The 24307-nt window shown below is 42.0% G+C and overlaps 1 protein-coding gene and 1 long non-coding RNA gene across 10 annotated transcripts in view; one reads left to right on the forward strand and one right to left on the reverse strand.

The window, feature by feature from the left end:
* The window catches only part of LOC105490257 (uncharacterized), a 118691-nt gene that overhangs the window by 70055 nt on the left and 24329 nt on the right, over positions 1-24307 (reverse strand). The window lies entirely within an intron of this gene.
* The window catches only part of LOC105490256 (sacsin molecular chaperone), a 107891-nt gene that overhangs the window by 10608 nt on the left and 72976 nt on the right, over positions 1-24307 (forward strand). For all 5 annotated transcript variants that reach the window (XM_011755704.3, XM_011755706.3, XM_011755708.3 and 2 more), the window contains exon 2: positions 5303-5821. In XM_011755704.3, the coding sequence (XP_011754006.2) occupies positions 5802-5821 (20 nt within the window). In that variant the 5' untranslated portion in view covers positions 5303-5801. The remainder of the gene's footprint in view (positions 1-5302; positions 5822-24307) is intronic.

Raw genomic sequence — 24307 nt, forward strand, 5'->3', positions numbered from 1 at the left:
TAAACTCTTGCTGGTATGTAGAAATGCAATTTAACTTATATCAGTAATCTTGAAAAAATCTGTTACTAACATTGTCAGTTTGTCTGAATTTTTTTGAACACTCTTATCAGTGAATAGTGATGGTTTTGTTCTCCCTTCCCCTCCTCCCTGTTCCTCTTTGTTTTTTTCTGTCTTGTTCTGGCTGCCCCCTCCAATACCTGCTAAGTAGAAATAGAGATCAAGAAATATCCTTATCACTGCTAAGCACCAGACTTGCCTTTTAATTTGCCCCTTAAAAAAGTTCCCTTCTATCTTTTTTTTTTTTTTTTTTTTTTTTTAAGACTGAGTTTCCTGTTGCCCAGGCCGGAGTACAATGGCGTGATCTTGGCTCACTGCAACCTCTGCCTCCCAGGTTCAAGCAATTCTCCTGCCTCAGCCTCCAGAGTAGCTGGGACTACAGGCATGCGCCACCACGCCCAGCTACTTTTGTATTTTTAATAGAGACAGGGTTCTACCATGTTGGTCAGGCTAGTCTCGAACTCCTGGGCCTAAGTGATCTGGCCTCCGTGGCCTCCCAAAGTGCTAGGATTACAGGCATGAGCCATGGTGCCCGGTTGACTTTTTTTCTTTTACCTTGGTCAGTCTTCCAGAAATTTGCCAATTTTAGTAGTGTTTTTAAAGAATTAACTTGTATTTCTCTTTCATTAATTCTGCTCTCATCTTTATTTCCTATTTTCTTTAGGTTTATCCCCAAGACATTTTTTCCTACATTCTTTTTTTTTTTTTTTTTTTTGAGATGGAGTCTCGCTCTGTCCTGCAGGCTGAAGTGAAGTGGTGTGATCTCGGCTCACTGCAACCTCCGCCTAGCGGCGGGTTCAAGTGATTCTTCTGCCTCAGCCTCCTGAGTAGCTGGGATTACAGGGACACACCACCACGCCTGGGTAATTTTTTTGTATTTTTTAGTAGAGACGGGGTTTCACCATGTTGGCCAGGCTGGTTACGAACTCCTGATCTCAGGTGATCCACCCGCCTTGGCCTCCCAAAGTGCTGGGATTACAGGCGTGAGCCACCACGCCCTGCCTTTTTCCTAAATTCTTAAATGGATACTTAATTCACTAATTTTTAGCTTTTCTTCCTTCTGGATGAAATCATTAAAGGCTATACATTTTCTCTTAAATTTACTGATCTCCATTTTTAATAACAAAGAGTAGGTTAAAGACTTAGTGTTTTCAGTAGGCACTTCGATCAGCATTTAATGAGTCATTTGTATTCATTTTATTCATCTTTAAAGTTATTTTCTATTTGTGGTACTGGGTTTCCATTTATAGTAGATGGAGAGTTTCTTTTCATAATACATTTATTTAATTAAAATATCATTTTGGGAAAAATAAATATTAAGTGAAGAATAAATAGGTGGTACACAAGTAGGCCAAAGATCACCAAAGTTGTATGTCGTAGCTCAAAAATGAAAAACAGATTATGAGAGTGATTCATCGGGGGCTATATTTTGAGAAAAGAATGATACCTTATCACCTTCACATGTGCTGGCTCACAGCACACATAATGATTCCATCGTGATGAGTAATTTCTGACAACTATGGAGAGTATGGCAGGTTCCAGGGAGATGAACATGTGCAAACGTTCTAAGTGTCCAGGAAAGGAATAATAGTGTTTGGAATTCTAAACTGTGAGCTGGTTGTTAATGGCAGAAGTAGTATTAAAATTAAAGACTGGGCTGGGTGCAGTGGCTCACACCTGTAATCCCAGCACTTTGGGAGGCCGAGGTGGGTGGATCACCTGAGGTCAGGAGTTCAAGAGCAGCCTGGCCAACATAGTGAAACCCTGTCTATACTAAAAATACAAAAATTAGCCAGGCAAGGTGGTGTATGCCTGTAGTCCCAGCTACTCGGGAGGCTGAGGCAGAAGAATTGCTTGAACCTGGGAGGCAGAGGTTGTAGTGAGCCAAGATCATGCCACTGCACTCCAGTCTAGGCAACAGAGTGAGACTCCATCTCAAAAAATAAAAATAAATAAAAATAAGAAAATAAAAATAAAAATGAAATTAAAGACTGGATTATTTGAAAGAGATTGCGTTCAGGAGGTGTGAGACAAGGACACAGTGATCTCTGAGACCTAGCATGTGTGTATCAAGGACAAGTCATGTCATATTTAACCCACTTCCCCCTTATTATTAGATGAGACTATCAGACTGGCCGGGCAGTGTAAGTCAGAAGGAAGACTGAAGCTTGGATTAGTAATCCATTGGGCAGAATCATCCCATTCTGTTAGAAAGGACAGGAATAAATGTGATTGATAACAGTATATTTACAATGGCTAAGAGAGTTACTGAGGAAATATTATCCAAAGATCGGTTTTTGTAACGAACGTATCATTGTCCATGGGGAGTAAAATTTAATAATTTGCCACGGAGCTCTATGCTGTTTAGCAGTTTTATCGAACATGCCTGTTGATACGAAGTTAAGTAATATTCTAGATCACAGAACATGTATTCTTAAAGATATCAACAAACTGGAATTAGAGATTTAGTGAGGCTGACAAGCATGAAAGCGCAGTGTTCCACTGAGATCAACACTGCTCCCATTCCCTTCTGAGGTTCCTGCAGAGGCCGAGCGTCAGCGGCAGATGGCCTGGAGGTCTTGCTTCCAGTGTAACTAATTCCAGACTTCCCTTGAGCTCTTATCTATGGTATAAAACCTGCTTGTCTTACATTCATATAAACATGTTTATATTCATATTTTTTTCTTTTTGAGACGGAGTCTCGCTCTGTTGCCCAGGCTGGAGTGCAGTGGCACGATCTCGGCTCACTGCAAGCTCCGCCTCCCTGGTTCACATCATTCTCTTGCCTCAGCCTCCCGAGTAGCTGGGACTACAGGTGCCCACCACCATGCCAGGCTAATTCTTTGTATTTTTAGTAAAGACGGGGTTTAATTGTGTTAGCCAGGATGGTCTGGATCTCCTGACCTCGTGATCTGTCCACCTCGGCCTCCCGAAGCGCTGGGATTACAGGTGTGAGCCACCACGCCCAGCCCCAATTCCTATATTTTACAGATAAAGAAATTGATCCTAATCCTTCACTCTATTATACATGACCTCTTTTAATTTTAAACATTTCAAACTGGAGTCCAGTTTTAAGTCTATTATCATAAAAAAGGTTTCCATCCTCTTGCTAATATAGTTCCTTAATTTAATTTTAATTCTTAAATCCTAAATTTACATATATAGTTTTTCTAATTCTTGGCATGGCAATCAAACTTTCGTGAATTATTCATGAAAGAATAAGATTTTGCATTGGTATGTTTGAATTAATCTCACTCATGATGCCTAGTAATGTTTTTTAATTATAGCAAGTTACTGGGAAAGTGTTTTCAGAAAAGCATTTACAGTGAATATGGAGTTATTTTCCTGGGTTTTCACGAACATCCAAGAATTGATAATGTAATCAGTATAGCTTAGGTTGTTATTCCTACATTCCTTTTTTTCCCCACAATGAAACATTGTTGCATAGCAAATGCAGAATAAGAAGTCCGGAGCTCCTCTTCCCGTTTCCAGTCGATCCCTTCCTGCTTGGATGGGCTGAAACAAGTTACTGATCTTCCTGTGCCTCAATTTTAACGTATCAGCATCTCTACCTTTCTTGTTCTGTCTACTTGAAATAACCATTTAGTATGATACTGTCTAAGAGAGCATGTTGACAATTATGAAGTATTTTAGAACAATGAATGGGCAGAAAATGCAGTCTCATGTGTCCCTCCACTTACCATTGTTTATAAAGTTTGCCGGCCAGGTGCAGTAGCTGATGCCTGTAATCCCTGCACTTTGGGAGGCTAAGGTGGGCGTGTCACCTGAGGTCGGGAGTTTGAGACCAGCCTGACCAAAGTGGAGAAACCCCGTCTCTACTAAAAATACAAAATTAGCTGGGCGTGGTGGAGCATGCCTGTAATCCCAGCTACTCAGGAGGCTGAGGCAGGAGGATCACTTGAACCCGGGAAACAGAGGTTGCAGTTAGCTGAGATCGTGCCATTGCGCTCCAGCCTAGGCGAAAAGAGCGAAACTCCTTCTCAAAAAAAAAAAAAAAAAGTTTGTCATTTTTCACTGAGGCTTCCTTGGGTTAGCCCAGATTGTGCCCAACACCCTAAAAAATAAAAATTAGAAAGTTTGTCATTTTTTCTTCTATTTGTTTCTTAAAATGTTAGACTATTACAGGCACCAATAGTTATAAGGAATATTACTAGTAAAATTAAGTCTTTCTGAGGACACATTTCCTTTTCTAAGGTAAATATTTTGCTTTCAAACGAGTTATTATTGTACACATAAAGTTGTAGGTTTGGGTCGAGTGCAGTGTCTCACACCTGTAATCCCAGCAGTTTGGGAGGCCCAGAGGCAGGGAGATCACTTCAGGTCAAGAATTCGAGACCAGCCTGGCCAACAGGGCAAAACCCCATCTCCCCGAATAATACAAAAATCAGCTGAGTGTGGGGGCAGGCGCCTGTAATCCCAGCTACTCAGGAGGCTGAAGCAGAAGAATCACTTGAACCCGGGAGGTAGATGTTGCAGTGAGCCAAGGTCATGCCACTGCACTCCAGCCTGGACAATAGAGGGAGGCTCTGTCTCAAAAAGAAAACAAAGCAAAACAAAAAAACAAACGGGTTTGGATTTAAAGGATGTTGTTCCTGAAAAAAGGCACATCACGTGTGAGTGAAGCACATACTGCCACTTGGAAGAAGCCAGGGAAATAGAGGGAACCTGAAACTAAGTGGTTAAGTAGATGTACTTTTAATTTTTTTTTTTTTTTGAGGCGGAGTCTCGCTCTGTGGCCCAGGCTGGAGTGAGCGGCGCCATCTTGGTTCACTGCAAGCTCCGCCCCCCGGGTTCCCGCCATTCTCTTGCCTCAGCCTCCCGAGTAGCTGGGACCACAGGCGCCGCCACCACGCCCGGCTAATTTTTTGTGTTTTTAGTAGAGACGGGGTTTCACCGTGTTCGCCAGGATGGTCTCGATCTCCTGACCGTGATCCGCCTCGGCCTCCCAAAGTGCTGGGATTCCAGGCGTGAGCCACCGCGCCCGGCCGGTGTACTTTTAATTTCTATGGCTGCACATGTGCGTTTGTTGGTTGCCTGTCTTGTGAGGCCTGAAACGGATGCCATGCTCTTTGGCAGAGCTGTCGTGCCACCAGCAGAGTATAATTAGAAAGTCGCTGGAGCTGAGCACCACGGCCCTCTTCAATGAGGAATTGCATTTTCAGTGCATTGACTTCAAGTGCTTTTCCTTAACCCTTTCTTTACCCTTCCTTGATTTTTCTTCCAGGATCACAGAAGTGAGGCCAAGATGCCCATGTCACCGGAGCCAGAAGAAAGGCTCCTACCAAAGAATATTTTACATCTGCTGAGATGAGGGTGAGAAACTTCAACATCCAAGAATTTCTGCACCATTTTCCCCAAGAACCTTCAAAAAGAAGTACAGAAAATTCTCAGATGAAAATAAATTGATTTTGCTTTGGGGGAAAGCCAGAAACTTGTAGCGAATTCACAGTTTTACCCTGAGAACTTCCGTGGGTCGCTGGAACAGAAGGCTACCGTTATCAGCCTGGAGAGTCATATTTTAAGGAACACAGATGCAAAACACGACAATGTTTCCTGACATCAGATGATGAATGGACGCTGAAGGAAAAACAGGCTTTTTTTTCCACCTGGCAGGAAGAGCTGAACTTGGAGTACACATTGAAAGGAAGCACAGAGGGAAGACGTAAACAGAGGAAAGCAGCACACTTTCATGGTTTTCACAAACAGATATCCCAGAAGTGATCATGGAGACCAAGGAGAACAGGTAAATGAGTTAATGTTTTAAATGACGATAATTTGCATTGGGAGTTCAAGGCTTGCTGGATTTTCCCAAATGAAACATAGATCAGCAAAAACCAATGAAAGCACTCGAGAGGTAAAAGTGAACCAACTTTCCATACCTCAGTTTTAACTGAAATTGTATATGTCAGTTTTCAAGCCAAGGGTTGAAAATAATTTCTTTGCCTTTGTCCAGATAGTTTTGCATTTTCTTTATACTGGTGAGGCTATTGTAATGGAGAGTTGACTAGATGTAGCCCATTTTCTCCTTCATAAAATGTATCTATGAGTGCCCCTGACTGCCATACGATTGTTTGGAAAATATTGTATCAAATAACCTGAGGAGAGAGGGAGAGGGGAGAGAGTGAGAGAGAAAGAGAACTCTACTTTTCCCTTTATGAATTATGACAGTAAAATATAATGCTTGCTCTTTTTCTCAAATTTAGTTGCTATAAGAACATATGTTTGTTTTACAAGCTTGAGGACTTGTGCAAAAAATAAAATGTATGTATATTTATATAATTATTCCTTAAATTTCTGTATGTGCTTTTTTTCTTAAGCATAACAAAATACTCTTCCATTAATTTTGAATGCTGTATTTCGATATTACATTCAATAATTGAAATTTTAGTGCCATAGAGATCAGGGAAGGCTTCACATCTTGTAACCTAAAGTTATCAACAAATAAAACGTCTTCATATTTGGCTTTCCAAAGCGAAACATCGAAGAAAACTCACTGTATTGCTCTTTACCTTTTGAAAATTGTTACCCATTAGACAGTGGAACAAAGTGATACTTTTTCAGTAGTGCTTGCCTCTTAGCTTCAGGATTCATTTCATAACTGATTGTTATTTCAGTGTGTGAATGGACAAGAGTATTGAGATGACTTTATGGGTTTGACTTTTATTAAATGATTGAAATATTTGATTGATTTCCATATTTCTAGTATTATGAGAAGTCATGTGAGATTAATTTCCACACCATTGCTGATGCTAAATTATTTAAACATGAGAGAAGTCTACTTATCCATCATCATACATATTATCTTGCAGTATTTCTGTGAATTTTTTTAAACCTTCTAAAATGTTTCCATATTAGTGCATTCCCTCCTAGTTTTGGAACCAGATTTTTTTTTTCAAATCAAAGGTGAACTCATTTTCCTTTGACTTACCAGCTGACTTCTTTGTATTGGTAATTTCGTTTATACATCCATTTTAAAGAGCAGTGCCTACGCAGAATCATTGACGCTGACACGAACTATAAATGTTTGATAATTAGGATTGATTCGATGCATCTAAAAGTTATGCTGTCTTTGTATTCCCTATGCAATACATTCCATTTATAGCTAGAAAAAATATGAACTAACTTTGCATGTACTTTTGCAGAGATTTACATTATATAGGCTTTACGTACCAAATTACTTAAAGCTAAAATGTTAGCGACTAGATATAGCCACATTTATGAACACATAGCGTAGATGTTTTGAGAGTGAAAACATCAGTCTTTTTAAAAAAATAAATACACTTTTATCAAACCAGGCTGGTTTATATAAAACCAGCTGGGGGCGGTGGCTCACAGCTGTAATCCCAGCACTTTGGGAGGCTAAGGTCAGGAGTTCAAGACTAGCCTGACCAACATGGTGAAACCCCGTGTTTACTAAAAACACAAAATTAGCTGGGCATGGTGGCGCAATCCCAGCTATTCGGAAGGCTGAGGCAGTAGAATCACTTGAACCCAGGAGGCAGAGGTTGCAGTGAGCCGAGATCACATCATTGCACTCCAGCCTGGACAACAACAGTGAAACTCCACGTTAAAAAAAAAAAACAAAAAAGGCCGAGTGCGGTGGCTCACGCCTGTAATCCCAGCACTTTGGGAGGCTGAGGCAGGCGGATCACAAGGTCAGGAGATGGAGACCATCTTGGTTAACATGGGGAAGCCCCATCTCTACTAAAAATACAAAAAAAAAAAAAAAAAAAAAAATTAGCCGGGTGTGATGGCAGTAGTCCTAGCTACTCCGGAGGCTGAGGCAGGAAAATGGCGTGAACCCGGGAGGTGGAGCTTGCAGTGAGCCGAGATCATGCCACTGCACTCCCAGCCTGGGCAGCACAGCGAGATTCCATCTCAAAACAAACAAACAAAAAAAGATATGTAAAACCTGTTTTATTAAGACCATAAATATGCCTAATCTTGTTATTCCTGGGAAAAGAAAATTCTTAAAGAGGATCCACTCTAGGCTTCTGGAGCTCTGGGGTCCACAGTTGTGTGTGAGGGTGGTGGGGGCTTGCTCAGAGTCCCAGCATTAACACACAGGGCCTTCCCAGGCCCTGGCTTTATGGAAATATTGTGGGAAAAGAAGTTAAATTATCTATCTAATAAGGCATGTAAAACGTGATGTACACAATGAAATGAAAGCAGATATATGATTAAATATATTCATCTGAAATTTTAAGCTAAAAGTTGCAACATAACGAATGTCATTTGTTGAAAGCTGCTGTGGGACTGGCTCCTTCTCCATTGCTTTCAGGAAGATGTGGGAGCATCAGTATATGTTAGTGCAAAAGGCAGATTCCAGGGGCAGGCCAGATTTGGGGAAACTGCCCCAAGGGTTCTGAGGAAACAGCTCTAGTTACAGTGTGCTTAGGAGCAGGACTCACTTGGGCTTAATTCAGGCTAGTGGAAATGTCTAGGAATCCTCTCTTATGTTGGGGGGCGGGGGCTTCATTTGATGAATGTGACAACTGAAGTCACATGACTTGCTCAAAATCATATTCTGACCCTATTAAAATAGTAAAGAAGACTTTACTCAGGACTGCTTTGATAGGCATCAAGACCACTGCAACAGGGCAGAGGGATGGGGGCTCAACTTCTAATACAGCAAAGACAGCTGAGGATTCACAGCCAATGAGCAGTGTGAGGGGTCACTGCGTGGAAAATTACGAAGGGGGAATGTCAAAAGTCAGGGACTTTTGCTGAACTGACTTGAAACGATGATCGGCTCTCAAGGTGGGGTTGAGGAATCCGATGGGATGTGGAGGTGATCAGATAGCCAGAGTCAGGGAATTCTGTCTGAACTGACTTGGCGGGATGCATGCACCAACTGAGCTAGGCAGGTCAAAGGCAGGACCGGAAGACAATGCCTTGTCAAAAAGAGGGCGTAGGGGAGCCTGTCTAATGTTTGGTTAAAGAGAAAGACTATTTCAGTTCCCCTTGTTGTTCATGAAAGAAGAGCGATTCTTCTGTCTGAGCAATCTAAGTCCATTTCTTGTTGGTTGTCTTTTGTTCATTAAGGACCAGCTGAACCATCTGTTGAGACTTGGTGATAGAGAATATTTGCTGGATGGTTCAATAAGTCAGACATTTTTGAAAAATGAAAAGAAAAACAAAGATGCATGGGTAGAACAGACTGTAAACTCGGTTTCTGAGTCTAGATGTCCGGCTTGCAGTATCTTCGGGTGGCAGAATGAGGATGGCAGTGACCCTCCAGTGGCTTTCCTGGCTTTCAGTTTGAATGTCCTTGGTGATGTCATAGACTCCAGTGTCCTGGAGCAGAGTGTGGAAGATACAATGTGCCAAATGGCTGACTTTAATTTGCAAAGAGGTGAAAAATAGCTCAAAGACAATGAACACATCTAGAGACTGATAACCCGTAAGGGTGTGCTGTAGTTATCTATTGAAGCATAAAATACCTCTCTACAGTGCTGCCCCCTTTTTCATTCAAGATAACCAAAGTAAGATTGTTCTCATTTGTAAAATGTCTAGTTTTATTAGATTTGGCTTGATTATTTACATAAATGCAAAAAATGATAATTGATGATGTGAGGCTTTTTTTTTTTTGGCCCATTAATTTTTTAAAGTCAGGTTTAATAGGATACAATTTACATAAAATAAAATTCACCCTTTTTGTAAATTTATTGTGATTTGAAAATACTAAAATTCATGATACGAATTTGTGGTAAGAGAAGTGTTTTCTGTGGAATTGGCAGTTATTTAGTTGATATTAGGAGAAATAATACTTAATATTAGAACATGGTTTTTTTTTATACTTTAAATTTTGGGATACATGTGCAGAACGTGCGGGTTTGTTACATAGGTATACATGTGCCATGGTGGTTTGCTGCACCCATCAACGCGTCATCTACATTAGGTATTTCTCCTAATGCTATCCCTCCCCTAACCCCCAGCCCCTGACAGGACCTGGTGTGGGATGTTCACCTCCCTGTGTCCATGTGTTTTCATTGTTCAGCTCCCACTTATGAGTGAGAGCATGTGGTGTTTGATTTTCTGTTCCTGTGTTAGCTTGCTGAGAATGATGGTTTCCAGCTTCATCCATGTCCCTGCAAAGGACAGGAACTCATCCTTTTTTATGGCTGCATAGTATTCCGTTGGGTATATGTGCCATATTTCCTTTATCCAGTCTATCATTGATGGGCATTTGGGTTGGTTCCAATCTTTGCTATTGTGAACAGAGCTGCAATAAACATACATGTGCATGTGTCTTTATAGTAGAATGATTTATAATCCTTTGGGTATATACCCAGTAATGGGATTGCTGGGTCAAATTATATTTCTGGCTTTAGATCCTTGAGGAATCACCACACTGTCTTCCACAATGGTTGAACTAATTTACACTCCCACCAACAGTGTAAAAGTGTTCCTATTTCTCCATATCCTCTCCAGCATCTGTTGTTTCCTGACTTTTTGATGATTACCATTCTAACTGGCATGAGATGGTATCTCATTGTGGTTTTGATTTGCATTTCTGTAATGGCCAGTGATGAGCTTTTTTTCATATGCTTGTTGGCCACTTATATATCTTCTTTTGAGAAGTGTCTGTTTATATCCTTTGTCCACTTTTGGATGAGGTTGTTTTTTTTCTTGTAAATTTGTTTAAGTTCCTTGTAGATTCAGGAGAGCAGCCCTTTGTCAGATGGATAGACTGCAAAAGTTTTCTCCCATTCTGTAAGGTTGCCTGTTCACTCTGATGATAGTTTCTTTTGTTGTGCAAAAGCTCTTTAGTTTAATTAGACTCCATTTGTCTATTTTGGCTTTTGTTGCCATTGCTTTTGGTGTTGTAGTCATGAAGTCTTTGCCCATGCCTATGTACTAAATGGTATTGCCTAGGTATTCTAGGATTTTTATGGTTTTAGGTCTTACATTTAAGTCTTTAATCCATCTTGAGTTAATGTTTGTATAAGGTATAGGGAAGGGGTCCAGTTTCAGTTTTCTGCAAATGGCTTGTCAGTTTTCCCAATACAATTTATTAAATAGGGAATCCTTTCCCCACTGCTTGTTTTTGTCAGGTTTGTCAAAGATCAGATGGTTGTAGACGTGTGGCGTTATTTCTGAGGCCTCTGTTCTGTTCCATTGGTTTATATATCTGTTTTGGTACCAGTACCATGCTGTTTTGGCTACTGTAGACTTGTAGTATAGTTTGAAGTCTGGTAGTGTGATGCCTCCAGCTTTGTTATTTTTGCTTAGGATCGTCTTGGCTATATGGGCTCTTTTTTGGTTTCTTATGAAATTTCAAGTAGTTTTTTCTAATTCTTTGAAGAAAATCAATGGTAGCTTGATGAGGATAGCATTGAATCTATAAATTACTTTGGGCAGTATGGCTATTTTCACAATATTGATTCTTCCTATCCATGAGCATGGAATGTTTTTCCATTTGTTCGTGTCCTCTCATATTTCCTTGAGCAGTGGTTTGTAGTTCTCCTTGAAGAGCTCCTTCACATCCCTTGTAAGTTGTATTCCTAGGTATTTTATTCTTTTTGTAGCAATTGTGAATGAGAGTTCACTCATGATTTGGCTCTCTATTATTGGTCTATAGAAATGCTTGTGATTTTTTCATATTGATTTTGTGTCCTGAGACTTTGCTGAAGTTGCTTATCAGCTTAAGTAGATTTTGGGCTGAGACGATGGGGTTTTCCAAATATGCAATCAAGTCATCTGCAAACAGGGACAATTTGACTTCCTCTCTTCCTATTTGAATACCCTTTGTTTCTTTCTCTTGCCTGATTGCCCTGGCCAGAACTTCCAATACTATTTTGAATAAGAGTGGTGAGAGAGGGCATCCTTGTCTTATGCTGGGTTTCAAAAGGAATGCTTCCAGCTTTTGCCCATTCAGTATGATATCAGCTGTGGGTCTGTTATAAATAGCTGTTATTATTTTGAGATACGTTCCATCAATGCCTAGTTTATTGAGAATTTTTAGTATGAAGGGGTGTTGAATTTTATCAAAGGCCTTTTCTGCATCTATTGAGATAATCATGTGTTTTTTTGTCATTGGTTCTCTTTATGTGATAGATTACGTTTATTGATTTGTATATGTTGAACCAACATTGCATCCAACATCTACAGAACTCTCCACCCCAAAGCAACAGAATATACATTCTTCTCAGCACCATATCGCACTAAAAATTGACCACATAATTGGAAGTGAAACACTCCTCAGCAAATGCAAAAGAACCTAAATCATAACAGTCTTTCAGACCACAGTGCAATCGGATTAGAACTCAGGATTAAGAAACTCACCCAAAACTGCACAACTAAATGGAAACTAAACAATCTGCTCCTGAATGACTACTGGGTAAATAACAAACTTAAGGCAGAAATGAATAAGTTCGTTGAAACCAATGAGAACAAAGACACAATGTACCGGAATCTCTGGGATGCTGCTAAAGCAGCGTTTAGAGGGAAATGTATAGCACTAAATGCCCACAGGAGAAAGCGGGAAAGATCTGAAATTCACACCCTAACATTAAGATTAAAAGAACTAGAGAAGCAAGACCAAACAAATTCAAAAGCTAGCAGAAGACAAGAAATAATAAAGATCAGAGTAGAACTGAAGGAGATAGAGACATGAAAAACCCTCCAAAATGTCAATGAATCCAGGAGCTGTTTTTTTGAAAAGATTAACAAAATAGACCACTAGCCAGACTAATAAAGAAGAAAAGAGAGGGGAATCAAATAGACATAATAAAAAAATGATAAAGGGAATATCACCACTGATCCCACAGAAATACATACTACCATCAGAGAATAGTATAAACACCTCTACCCAAATAAACTAGAAAATCTAGAGAAGATGGATAAATATCTGGACATATACACCCTCCCAAGACTAAACCAGGAATAATTCGAATCCCTGAATAGACCAAAAACCAGTTCTGACATTGAGGCAGAAACTAATAGCCTACCAACCAAAAAAAAGCCCAGGACCAGCTGAATTTTACCAGAGGTACAAAGAGGAGCTGGTACCATTGCTTTTGAAACTATTCCAAACAACAAAGATGTGAGTTTTTTAAAGTTTGCTTTGCTGAAACTTGTGACAAGGAATTTCAGATTAAACTTTTTTTTTTTTTTTCAGATGGAATCTCACTCTGTCGCTCTGTTGCCCAGGCTAGAGTGCAGTGGTGCGGTCTCAGCTCACTGAAACCTCCGCCTTCTGGGTTCAAGCGATTTTCCTGCCTCAGCCTCCCAAGTAGCTGGGATTACAGGCATCTGCCACCATGCCCAGCTAATTTTTTTTGTATTTTTAGTAAAGACGAGTTTCACCATGTTGGCCAGGCTGGTCTCGAACTCCTGACCTCATGATCTGCCCACCTCAGCCTCCTAAAGTGCTGGGGTTATAGGCATGAGCCATCAAGTCCAGCCCAGATTAAACTTTTGGAAAGCAACTGCAGGTTAGGAAGCCATGCTAAGAACTTGCTCTCAGACTTTATCTACAATACCTATATATTTGTGTGAATTCCTCTCTTTTCTAGGTGCTAAGGTTCCTGGGCCTGCCAGATAATGACCTTCTTTACTCTTCTGAAAGGCTGGGAACTCCATAAGCAAGGTACCAGGCAGGTTTCCCGAGAGGGCTTTGTAAGCATTCTCTCCATAAAGTCAACCTTCATTCCTTAGAACTGTCTGCTTATATCTGATTCTGTGCATATCATTCTCAAATATGACATTCCAGTCAAAGCCTTTGTCATATGGCCAAAGTTTCCAATTATGTCTTGCTACAAGGGGAACAGATTCCTATTGAACTTATGCAAATAACTATATAACCATGAAGATGAGTTTCTGAATTCTGGAGGGATTAGGTGGGAAGGCAAAGACAAATGCTTTATTTTTGTTTACAAAGGCATAATCACTAAATTGCATGGTATAGATTGTGAATTATAGGTAGCTTAACAGTTACAGATAGCTTAACAGAAAAGGAAAGAAATTTCTTAAATCCAACAGCAATATTCCAAACAAAAGCCATTACAATCATTTATTAGTTCATTCAGTCCCATGTAATTAATTCTTGTTCTGCTTGATCTGAGGTTAGCAATTTTAGGAATCTATAGCTTCTCTACTAGATCTCTGGAAACTTCCTTTTTTTTTTTCTTTTTTTTGAGACGGAGTCTCGCTCTGTCGCCAGGCTGGAATGCAGTGGCTTGATCTCAGCTCACTGCAAGCTCCGCCTCCTGCGTTCACGCCATTCTCCTGCCTCAGCCTCCCAAGTAGCTGGGACTACAGGCGCCCACCACAACACCCGGTTAATTTTTTGTATTTTTTGTAGAGATGGGGTTTCACCATGTTAGCCAGGATGGTCTCCATCTCCTGACCTCGTGATCCGCCTGCCTTGGCCCCCCAAAGTGCTGGATTAGAGGTGGGAGCCACCATGCCTGGCCTCTGGAAACTCTTAGTCTAGTAGTGTGGCTTCAAAGTTAATAAGGAATGCCATTAGGAGTCTGTTCCCAGAGTACCTGGCTTAGTTCTTTCCATGGGTCTCTGAGGCAGTCCCTGTTTGTTGAGGACAAGCACTTCGGCCTGTAGTTGATTACAGATGCTTCTGGAAAAGCATCACAGTAGAAAGTAAAACAAAAATGATGCAAAAGCCTTAAGATGGTTAAAAAACTAATGAAAGTTTATTTGGCAAGGAAATTTTGTTATTTCTGTGGCACACGTGAACCCCCAAAATTTGAGATAGGTCTTAGTTAATTTAGAAAGTTAATTTTGCCAAGGTTGATTTGCCAAAGTTAATTTTGCCAAGGCTGTGTCCATGACACAGCCTCTCAGGAAGTCCTGATGACATGTGCCCAAGGAGGTCAGGGCACAGGTTGGTTTTATACATTAAGGGAGACATGAGACATCCATCAATATATGTAAGAAATACATTGGTTTGGTCTGGAAAGGTGGGACAACTTTAAGCAAAGGCAGGAAGACTGGAAGTGGGGAGGGACCTTCCAGGTCATAGGTGATACACAAGTGGTTACATTCTTTTGAGTTTCTGATTAAGCCGGAGGAGGCAAATCAGACATGCATCTATCTCAGTGAGCAGAGGAGTGACTTTGAACAGAATGGGAGGCAGGCTGGCCCTAAGCAGTTCCAAGCTTGACTTTTCCTTAGCGATTTTGGGGGCCCAAAATCTTTTTCTTTTATATGTGTAACATTTTAAAACAGTAACTAGAATTACGATTAAAAATATTATACCAGGACATGTCATGGACAATGCAGGTATTGACACATTTTCTAGGAACTTCTTATAATTTCCAAAATATTTCTATTAATAATATTTACCCATTTGAATGTAACCTAGTAAAAGTTAGGTATCTTTTTTTATTTGATAATGTTTATCGTTCAGTTCAACATATCAAATAAACTTAATAATTTTTAACATCACTCTATTTACAAGGTGAAAGAACAAATTTGGGAGGATTTTCCAAGGGCCGTATGGGAAAACTCAAGGTCAATTGTAGATCAAGGTTTTGTTTAGGATTTGATTTGGGGAAGGCAAAATTGTCAAAAATGTCAAGAGGTTTGAACATTTGACTAAATAGGATGTTAGGTTGGTGTGAAACAATGCTTTGCTACCTATTTTACCAAAGTGACTGAGGACTAAGCTCTGATTTTTATCTTACCCAAATTCCTATCTAAGGGGTCTAGGGATTCATGCCCTATAAACCATAAATTCTCATCAGATGGGTTATATTTGACCCTATATTGTGACTTACAATTCAGTCTCACTCTGGCATAACATTATGAGACAAAGGAAAAAGATTTAACCCCAAAATATATTTCCTTGCCATACCTTGAAATTGCTGTGCTAAATCTCTTGCAGGAAAAATCCACATTCCACAGAGAATCCCCTTCCCCCGTTTGTTTTCCTTCCTTCCTTCCCAGATCCAGGAGATAATTGTGAGAGTTAAAGAAAGAGGAAAGAAGCATGAAACGTGGCTTGGCAGTCAAAGACAGGTTTTCTGTAGTTAAAACCTGAGAGGCACCCCTGACTGATTGCAGTCAGGAGCACTTTCTCTTACAGGCTAAGAGTATATATTGGTTTTAGGGTGAGGGGGCTTATAACAAGCTTGGAATGTTTGTGTGTGGAGAAGTTTATGGCAGGGTTGGAAGCTCTCTCATAGGAGGGGAGGTTACCTTGAGGCTGGCATCTTCCTGGCTGGAGGGGGCTTATCTAGGGGCTAGCATGTCTCTGATGGGGGATGTTAGAAACAAGAGCTCACAGTCACAAGGAAAACGAGCACTCAAAGGATTTCTCAGCAAGGCAAATTTACTTCTGCAGAAGGGTGCTGCTCACACTTTTGGCCACTGCGAGAACCCACCAAACAAAGGAGGGAAGGGGGTTTTTTCCCTAACATGGTTAGTCCGTGCTTCTGTGTCCTGTCCCCATTGACTGGAGTAGGAGTGTACTATCTAAACTGACCTGATTGGCTACTGTTTAAAATTGAATATGGCTAATTAGGTGGGGAGAGGCTGTCCATTACAGTACAAGACATGTTTGGGCATGTCAGTGTGTCAAGAATTAGTGGGTTCTTGGTCTCACTGACTTCAAGAATGAAGCCACGGACCCTCGTGGTGAGTGTTACAGTTCTTAAAGATGGTGTGTCTGGAGTTTCTTCCTTCTGATGTTTGGACGTGTTTGGAGTTTCTTCCTTCTGGTGGGTTTGTGGTCTCACTGGCTTTAGGAGTGAAGCTTCAGACCTTCGCGGTGAGTGTTACAGCTCTTAAGGCGGCGTGTCTGGAGTTGTTCGATCCTCCTGTACGGAGTTGGTTATTCCTCCTGGTGGGTTCATGGTCTCAGTGGCCTCAGGAGTGAAGCTGCAGACCTTCGCGGTGAGTGTTACAGCTCATAAAGGCAGCGTGGACCCAAAGAGTGAGCAGCAGCAAGATTTTTTGCAAAGAGCAAAAGAACAAAGCTTCCACAGTGTAGAAGGGGACCTGAGCAGGTTGCCACTGCTGCCTTAGGCAGCCTGCTTTTATTCCCTTATCTGACCCCACCCACATCCTGCTGATTGGTCTCTTTTACAGAGAGCTGATTGGTCCATTTTACAGAGAGCTGATTGGTCCATTTTGACAGAGTGCTGATTGATGTGTTTGTAATCCCTGAGCTAGACACAGAGTGCTGATTGGTGCATTTATAATCCTTTATCTAGACACAGAGTGCTAGACAGAAAAGTTCTCCAAGTCCCCACTAGGTTAGCTAGATACAGAGTACTGATTGGTGTATTTACAAACCTTGAGCTAGATCCAGGGTGCTGATTGGTGTATTTACAATCCCTTAGCTAGAGATAAAGGTTCTCCAAGTCCCCACTAGATATTAGCTAGACACAGAGCACTGATTGGTGCATTTATAAACCTTGATCTAGACACAGAGTGCTGATTGGTGTGTTTACAAACCTTGGGCTAGACACAGAGTGCTGATTGGTGCATTTACAGTCTTTTAGCTAGACACAGAGTGCTAGACAGAAAAGTTCTCCAAGTCCCCACTAGGTTAGCTAGATACAGAGTACTGATTGGTGTATTTACAAACCTTGAGCTAGACCCAGGGTGCTGACTGGTGTATTTACAATCCCTTAGCTAGACATAAAGGTTCTCTAAGTACCTACTAGACTCAGGAGCCCAGCTGGCTTCACCTAGTGGATCCTGCACCAGGGCTACAGGCGGAGCTATCTGCCAGTCCCGCGCCATGCGCCTGCACTCCTCAGCCCTTGGGCAGTCGATGGGTGCAGGAGGCGGCACTCGTTGGGGAGGCTCGGGCTGCATAGGAGCCCATGGGGTGGGGAGGGGGAGACTCGGGCATGGTGAGCTGCAGATCCCGAGCCCTGCCCCGCAGGGAGGCAGCTGAGGCCTGGTGAGAATTCGAGTGTAGCACTGGTAGGCCGGCACTGCTGGAGGACCCGGCATATCCTCTGCAGCTGCTGGCGTGGGTGCTAAGCCCCTCACTGCTGGGGGCCAGCGGTGCTGGCTGGCCGCTCTGAGTGCAGGGCCTGCCAAGGCCACCCCTACCCAGAACTCGCACTGGCCCTCGAGCGCCATGCACAGCCCCAGCTCCCGCCTGTGCCTCTCCCTCCACACCTCCCTGCAAGCAGAGGGAGCTGACTGTGGCCTCGGCCAGCCCAGAGAGGGGCTCCCACAGTGCCATGGTGGGCTGAAGGGCTCTTCAAGCGCCACCAGAATGGAAGCTGAGCCTGAGGAGGTGCCGAGAGTGAGGGCTGCTAGCATGTTTTCACCTCTCAATCCCCCCTCTAAACAGGACACCCCAACTGCTGTTGGGAATTTGGCCAATGACTGCTCTAGCTACTTCCTGATGGATAGGGGCGATGAAGGGACCCTGCAGTTGTAGTGTCCTCCAGAGGGGAGCTCTCTAGGCCAGTGAAAGTGCCAGTGGGTCGGTCCAGGGGTCCTTGGTAGAAGTTGTTAGTTGGACTTACTTGGGGTTCCATTTGTAAGACCGTCTGAGGCTTGATGGCCTTGATTCTAGAGGAAACAAATTTGACAAGAAGTTTAAAAATACAGGGCCCAAAGGCGAGTAACAGCAAGATGGCTGCCACAGGACCTAGAAAGGGGAGAAGCCATGTTGCCCAACTCCAGAGGTTGATATAAGAGTTTGAAAGGCATCGTCTGATTTCAGAAGCCTTTTCCTGTAAATGCCAGGTGGCATCTTGTACTATCCCTGACTGGTTAGTGTAAAAACAACACTCTTCCCCTAAGAAGGTGCAGAGTCCTCCTTTCTCAGCCGTGAGGAGGTCTAGGCCTCAGCAGTTTTGGAGAGTCACTACTGCTAAAGAGTCTATTTGGGATTGTAAAGTAAGGATAGAGTTCGTTATTTCTTGCAAACTGTCTGAGAAATCCTTTGAGAGCGTGTGGTAGTAGGATAATGAAGTAGATAAACCGGCTATTCTGGTTCCTGTAGCAGTAGCCTAGTAACACTATAAGTAGGGGTATCAGTTGCATGGCTCTGTGCTGACAGACTTGAGCTTTGAGGGGTACTGATAAGGTCTGATTTCCTGGGGCAATATTAATGTTGGGACTCAGAAAGACCAAGGCGCAGGCGCCTGTCCAGTTAGTGGGGAGGCAGATACAGGTCGATGCTCCACATAGGAAGAATATGCCTTGGCTAGGTAGACATTTAGAAATTTACCCTGGGGGCTTTTAAAGGAATAGGGTACACTGTTTTTTCTTTACTACTTCTATCTTTCACTTTCTCTCTGACTTCATCTCTCTTTCTGATTCCCTCTTTGTCTCTCTCTTCCTCTTTCTTTGACTCCTCCTTTTTGTCTCTCTGTTTCTTCCTCTCTCTCTCTGACTTTCTGTCTCTTTCTCTTTCCTTTCTGCTGGTCTTTCCCTGCCTCTGTCTGCTGCTTATGCTGCTGTTCTCCCTTCTCCTTCCCCTTTTTGATGGCTTCGGCAGCGTAAGACTGCCACCTCCTTGGGTTTTTGCACTGCGTGCAGTAACTCCATGATTTCCTTGTTGTATTTAATGGGGGTTCCCGGAGGTGAGGAACTCCCTTTTCTTTCATATTGCACCATGGGCATGTAGGATTAGATAAGCATACTTGCTCTCTGTATACACATTTATTCTTTTTCGCTTTCCCAGTTCTAAGGCTCGGGTAAGTGCCACTAGTTCTGCTAACTGGGCGCTGGTCCCTGGAGGAAGAGGCTTACTTTCAAGTACGGTTACATCATTAACTATGGCAGAACCTGCCCTTCGTATCCCATTCTCCACAAATGAACTTCTATCAGTATATAGGTTAAGGTCAGGATTAGCTAAGGGGACTTCTAAGAGATCATCTCGGGTGGCATAAGTCTGGACTATAATTTGGTGGCAGTCATGCTCGATTGGTTCCCTATTCTCTGGGAGAAAAGTGGCAGGGTTGAGGACCACACACATACGTATTGGAAGCACTGGTCCCTCAAGGAGTAGCGCCTGGTATCTAAGTAGGCGGTTGTCTGATAGCCATAAACTTCCTTTGGCACCTAATATGCCATTTACATCACGAGTAGTCCAGACAGCGAGATCCTTTCCTTATATTATCTTGATATCTTCTGACACTAAGATAGCCACTGCCGCAACTACCCATAAACAATGAGGCCAGCCTTTTGCTACTACATCAGTTTCCTTACTTAAGTATGCCACTGGTTGTGGGGTTCTCTCACGAGTCTAAGTAAGGACTCCAAGAGCTATCCCTGCTCTCTCTGTGACATATAAAGAGAAGTTTTGTCCTGTGGGAAGGCTTAAAGCTGGAGCTTGTACTAGGGCCTGCCTTAAAGTTTTGAAGGTTGTTTCTGCCTCTGGTTCCCATTCTACTAGATGAGTATTTTGCCCTCTGGGTTTCCTTGGTTAGAGTATAGAGGGGCCTGGCTATCTCGCTGTATCCAGGGATCCATAGTCGGCAAAAGCTAGTAATTCCAGGGAACCCCCGCAGCTGTTTTCATGTCTTAGGGTGAGGATAACCCAGTATAGGCTGTATTCGTTCCTTGCTGAGGGCCCTGGTCCCTCTGGCTAAGATTAGGCCTAGATATTTGACCTGCTGTAGGCAAAGCTGGACTTTCGACCTAGACGCCTTGTACCCTTGATTAGCTAGAAAGTTCAAGAGATCTAGAGTAGCCTGCTAGCATGAGGCTTCTGAACTGGTAGCCAAAAGTAAATCATCCACATACTGAAGGACCAGAGTGCCTGGACTTGAGAAGTGGCCTAGGTCTTGTGCCAGTGCCTGACCAAACAGATGAGGGCTATCCCTAAATCCTTAGGGCAAGACCGCCCACATAAGTTGGGACGTGTGGTCTGTGGGATCCTCAAAGGCAAAGAGAAACTGGGAGTCAGAGTGCAGGGGAATACAGAAGAAGGCATCCTTGAGGTCCAGAACAGTGAACCATTCTGCCTCCTCTGGTATTTGAGAGAGCAGGGTATAGGGCTTGGGTACAACTGGATATAGAGGAATTACTGCCTCATTGATGAGTCTAAGATCTTGCACTAGTCTCCACTGACCATTTGGTTTTTGTACTCCTAGAATTGGGGTGTTGCAGGGACTGCTGCATTTCCTTACTGAGCCTTGAGCTTTTAAATGTTTAACAATATTCTGTAATCCTTTATGAGCTTCAGGCCTTAAGCGATATTGCCTCTGATAAGGAAAAGTGGTAGGATCTTTTAGCCTGATTTGGACTGGGTGGGCATTTTTTGCCCTTCCAAATTGTCCTTCCAATGCCCAGACTTCAGGGTTGACTCCCTCCTCAAGTAAGGGACAACAAATGGGTAACTTGTTCCCCATATTCATGTAGATAATAGCTCCAGTCTTGGCTAATATATCCCTCCCTAATAAGGGTGTAGGACTTTCAGGCATCACAAGAAAGGCATGTGAAAAGACCAAAGTCTCCGAATTACAACTGAGGAGGTGAGAGAAATACCTGGTTACAGGCTGTCCCAGGATTCCTCGATAGTAACAGACCTTGAGGACAGTCATCCAGGACAGGAGATTAACACTGAGAAGGTCGTGCCAGTGTCCAGGAGGAAGTCAATTTCCTGGCCCTCAATGGTTAAACATACCTAGGGCTCACTGAGGGTGATGACATGAGCTGGCACTTGCCCTGGGCACCCTAAGTCCTGTTGTTGGATCATCTGGTTGGGGGCTTCTGACCCAGAGAACCTTCATCCTCTGGGGCAGTGCGCCTTCCCGTGATTGCCTCGGCATAGTGGACATGGGTGAGGGGGCAGCTTGTTTCTCATTGGACAATCTTTTTTAAAGTGTCTTAGTAAACCACACTGATAACAAAGCCCTACTAGGTGATTGGCCTGCTCTGTTTTCTGTCCTCTCTGAACCACCAAGGTTTGTTTGACTGAGGGCCATGACTAAGGCTGTGGCCTTTCTCTGATCTTGCTTTTCCTTTTGGGCCTGTTCCTCTTGGTCCCTATTATAGAACACCGATGTTGCCCGGTTTAATAATGCCTCCAAATTTTTTTCAGGGCCCAGGGCTTGCTTTTGGAGCTTTCTCCTGATATCTGTGACTGATAGGGTAATAAACTTATCTTTTAGAATCACTTGACCCTTGAGTGATTCGGGTGACAGGGGAGTATATTTTCTTAAGGCCTCCCGTAGTCGCTAGAGAAAGGCAGGATTTTCTTCCTTTCCCTGAGTTATGGTGGACATCATTGAATAACTCATGGGCTTTTTCCTAATTCTCCTTAGTCCTTCTAGAACACAGGTCAGCGGATGTTTACGACTCCAGTCCCCATGATCTGAGTCAAGGTCCCAGTGGGGATCCATACTGGGGATGGCTTGCTGACCGCTAGGGAGTTTGTCCCTTTCTTCTGCTGTCATTCTATCATTTACTTGACTAAGATACCAAGTATCTCCAAACTCTCGGGCTGCAGCTAAAGCTGCAGTCTTTTCATTAAAGGCCAGGGTTTGATCTAACAGTAGCATGACATCTCTCCACGTGAGGTCGAAGGTTTGCCCTAGACCCTGTAGGACATCTGTGTACCTATCAGGATCATCTGAAAACTTCCCCAGGAAGCTTGATCTGCTTTAAATCAGACAGGGAGAAGGGGACATGTACCGGGTTGGGCCAAATTCCCCTCCCCCTAAAGCTTGAAGGGGACATAACTGATAACCTGGGGGTTTTTGGTCCTTTGGAGATTTCTTTGCTTATTTCCTTCTGGGAACAGAAGTTTGACTGGGAACAGAGTTCGACTCTTTTCTTTGATATGACAATAACAGTATTCAAAAGTAAATAGAGGTGGTAACATAATTGTAAAAAACCTTAGCTCTTAAATGTGAGAAGACTTGGTCCTTTTAAATTGCCAAGGACATGGTAAAGGTTAGGACAGGAAATTATTCTCAGAAGACATAGAATCTTGGTTTCCCAGGTGGATTACTCAAAAGATAAAGAAAACCTTTTTACAATATGTTATTAAGAGCATATCAATAATCCAAGGAAACTTTGTCATTTTACAGAGACTGAAATGCATTAAAAAAAAAGAAATCTTATAAATAAATTCATCCAATCTTAGTTTTGGCCATGTGAGATAAGATTCCTTTTGCAATATTTCTCACAAACGTTCTACAACTTTTTATAGTTATTCAAGTTTTGTCCTATATTTGTTTCTTTCTCATTCTGGAACAACCAGTCATTTTACTTTAGAATAAAATTACTCTCTTTTCCCTTAATGAAAATATACTTCGCAAACAAAGTTGTTTCACCTCACCCTTATTAACTGCAGTAGTTTCCTTTACAAATATGGATTATAATTTTTAACCATTAGCACCTTTAACAGAAAGAACAAGGAAGTAGACAACTGTCAATTGTCTGTTGTGTACCAGCGTTCTGTAGAAGGCTAGCAAGTTTTATGAATCTACAATCTCACAATTATTATAGGATTATGCTGTCTTATAGTATATTTTTTCATATTTATTAACAAGCCTAAATACATAGGCCTCCTAGACCATATAAGAATAAGAAGCCAAAATTATGTAATCTTAAACTTAGGCTTTGTAATTAATGTTTCAGTACTTGAGATTGCTTAGAAATTGCTAATGAATGTCTATTACTTAGTATAACTCTAAGGCTGCTGGTTGCCAAAAAGATTTTAGAAACTATTTTTAGCAAACATATTATAACATTATACAAAGCTAGCCATCATCTTAAGTTTTTTCCCTGTTAACTATTTTCAGTTAACATACATATGTTAGGCATGTATCACAAAATTTAAAAAAAAAGTGAAAAGATTTAAATATGTGGGTTTCTATTTGTTTTACTGCTTGATATACATGAAGTAGTGTATATCAAGCAATTCATTTTTACTGCATCTTCACTTACACACTTGTTCTTAGGTTAAATTTATAATTTAAAGAATAATCTTAAACATCTAGTGGTTATAATTTTACCTTAATTGGCTGTAAATCCAAGAATAATGCTTATATTTAATGCTGATCATTCATTTTTATTAAACCAGTACTTCCAAACTAGTCTTAGTTATTAAACATTTACTCAAATCATGTGAACTTGAAAAACATTTGGGTTAGCATCTGGATTTCTGGGAGTTTTAGGATATTGAATTTATATAAGTTTTTTTTTTTGGTTTGAGACAGAATCTGGCTCTGTCGCCCAGGCTGGAGTGCAGTGGCACACTCTTGGCTCACTGCAACCTCTGCCTCCTGGGTTCAAGCAATTCTCCTGCCTCAGCCTCCCAAGTAGCTGGGATTAC

This window comes from Macaca nemestrina, chromosome 16 (genome assembly GCF_043159975.1).
Source record: "Macaca nemestrina isolate mMacNem1 chromosome 16, mMacNem.hap1, whole genome shotgun sequence".
In the NCBI taxonomy this organism is placed as follows: Eukaryota; Metazoa; Chordata; class Mammalia; order Primates; family Cercopithecidae; genus Macaca; species Macaca nemestrina.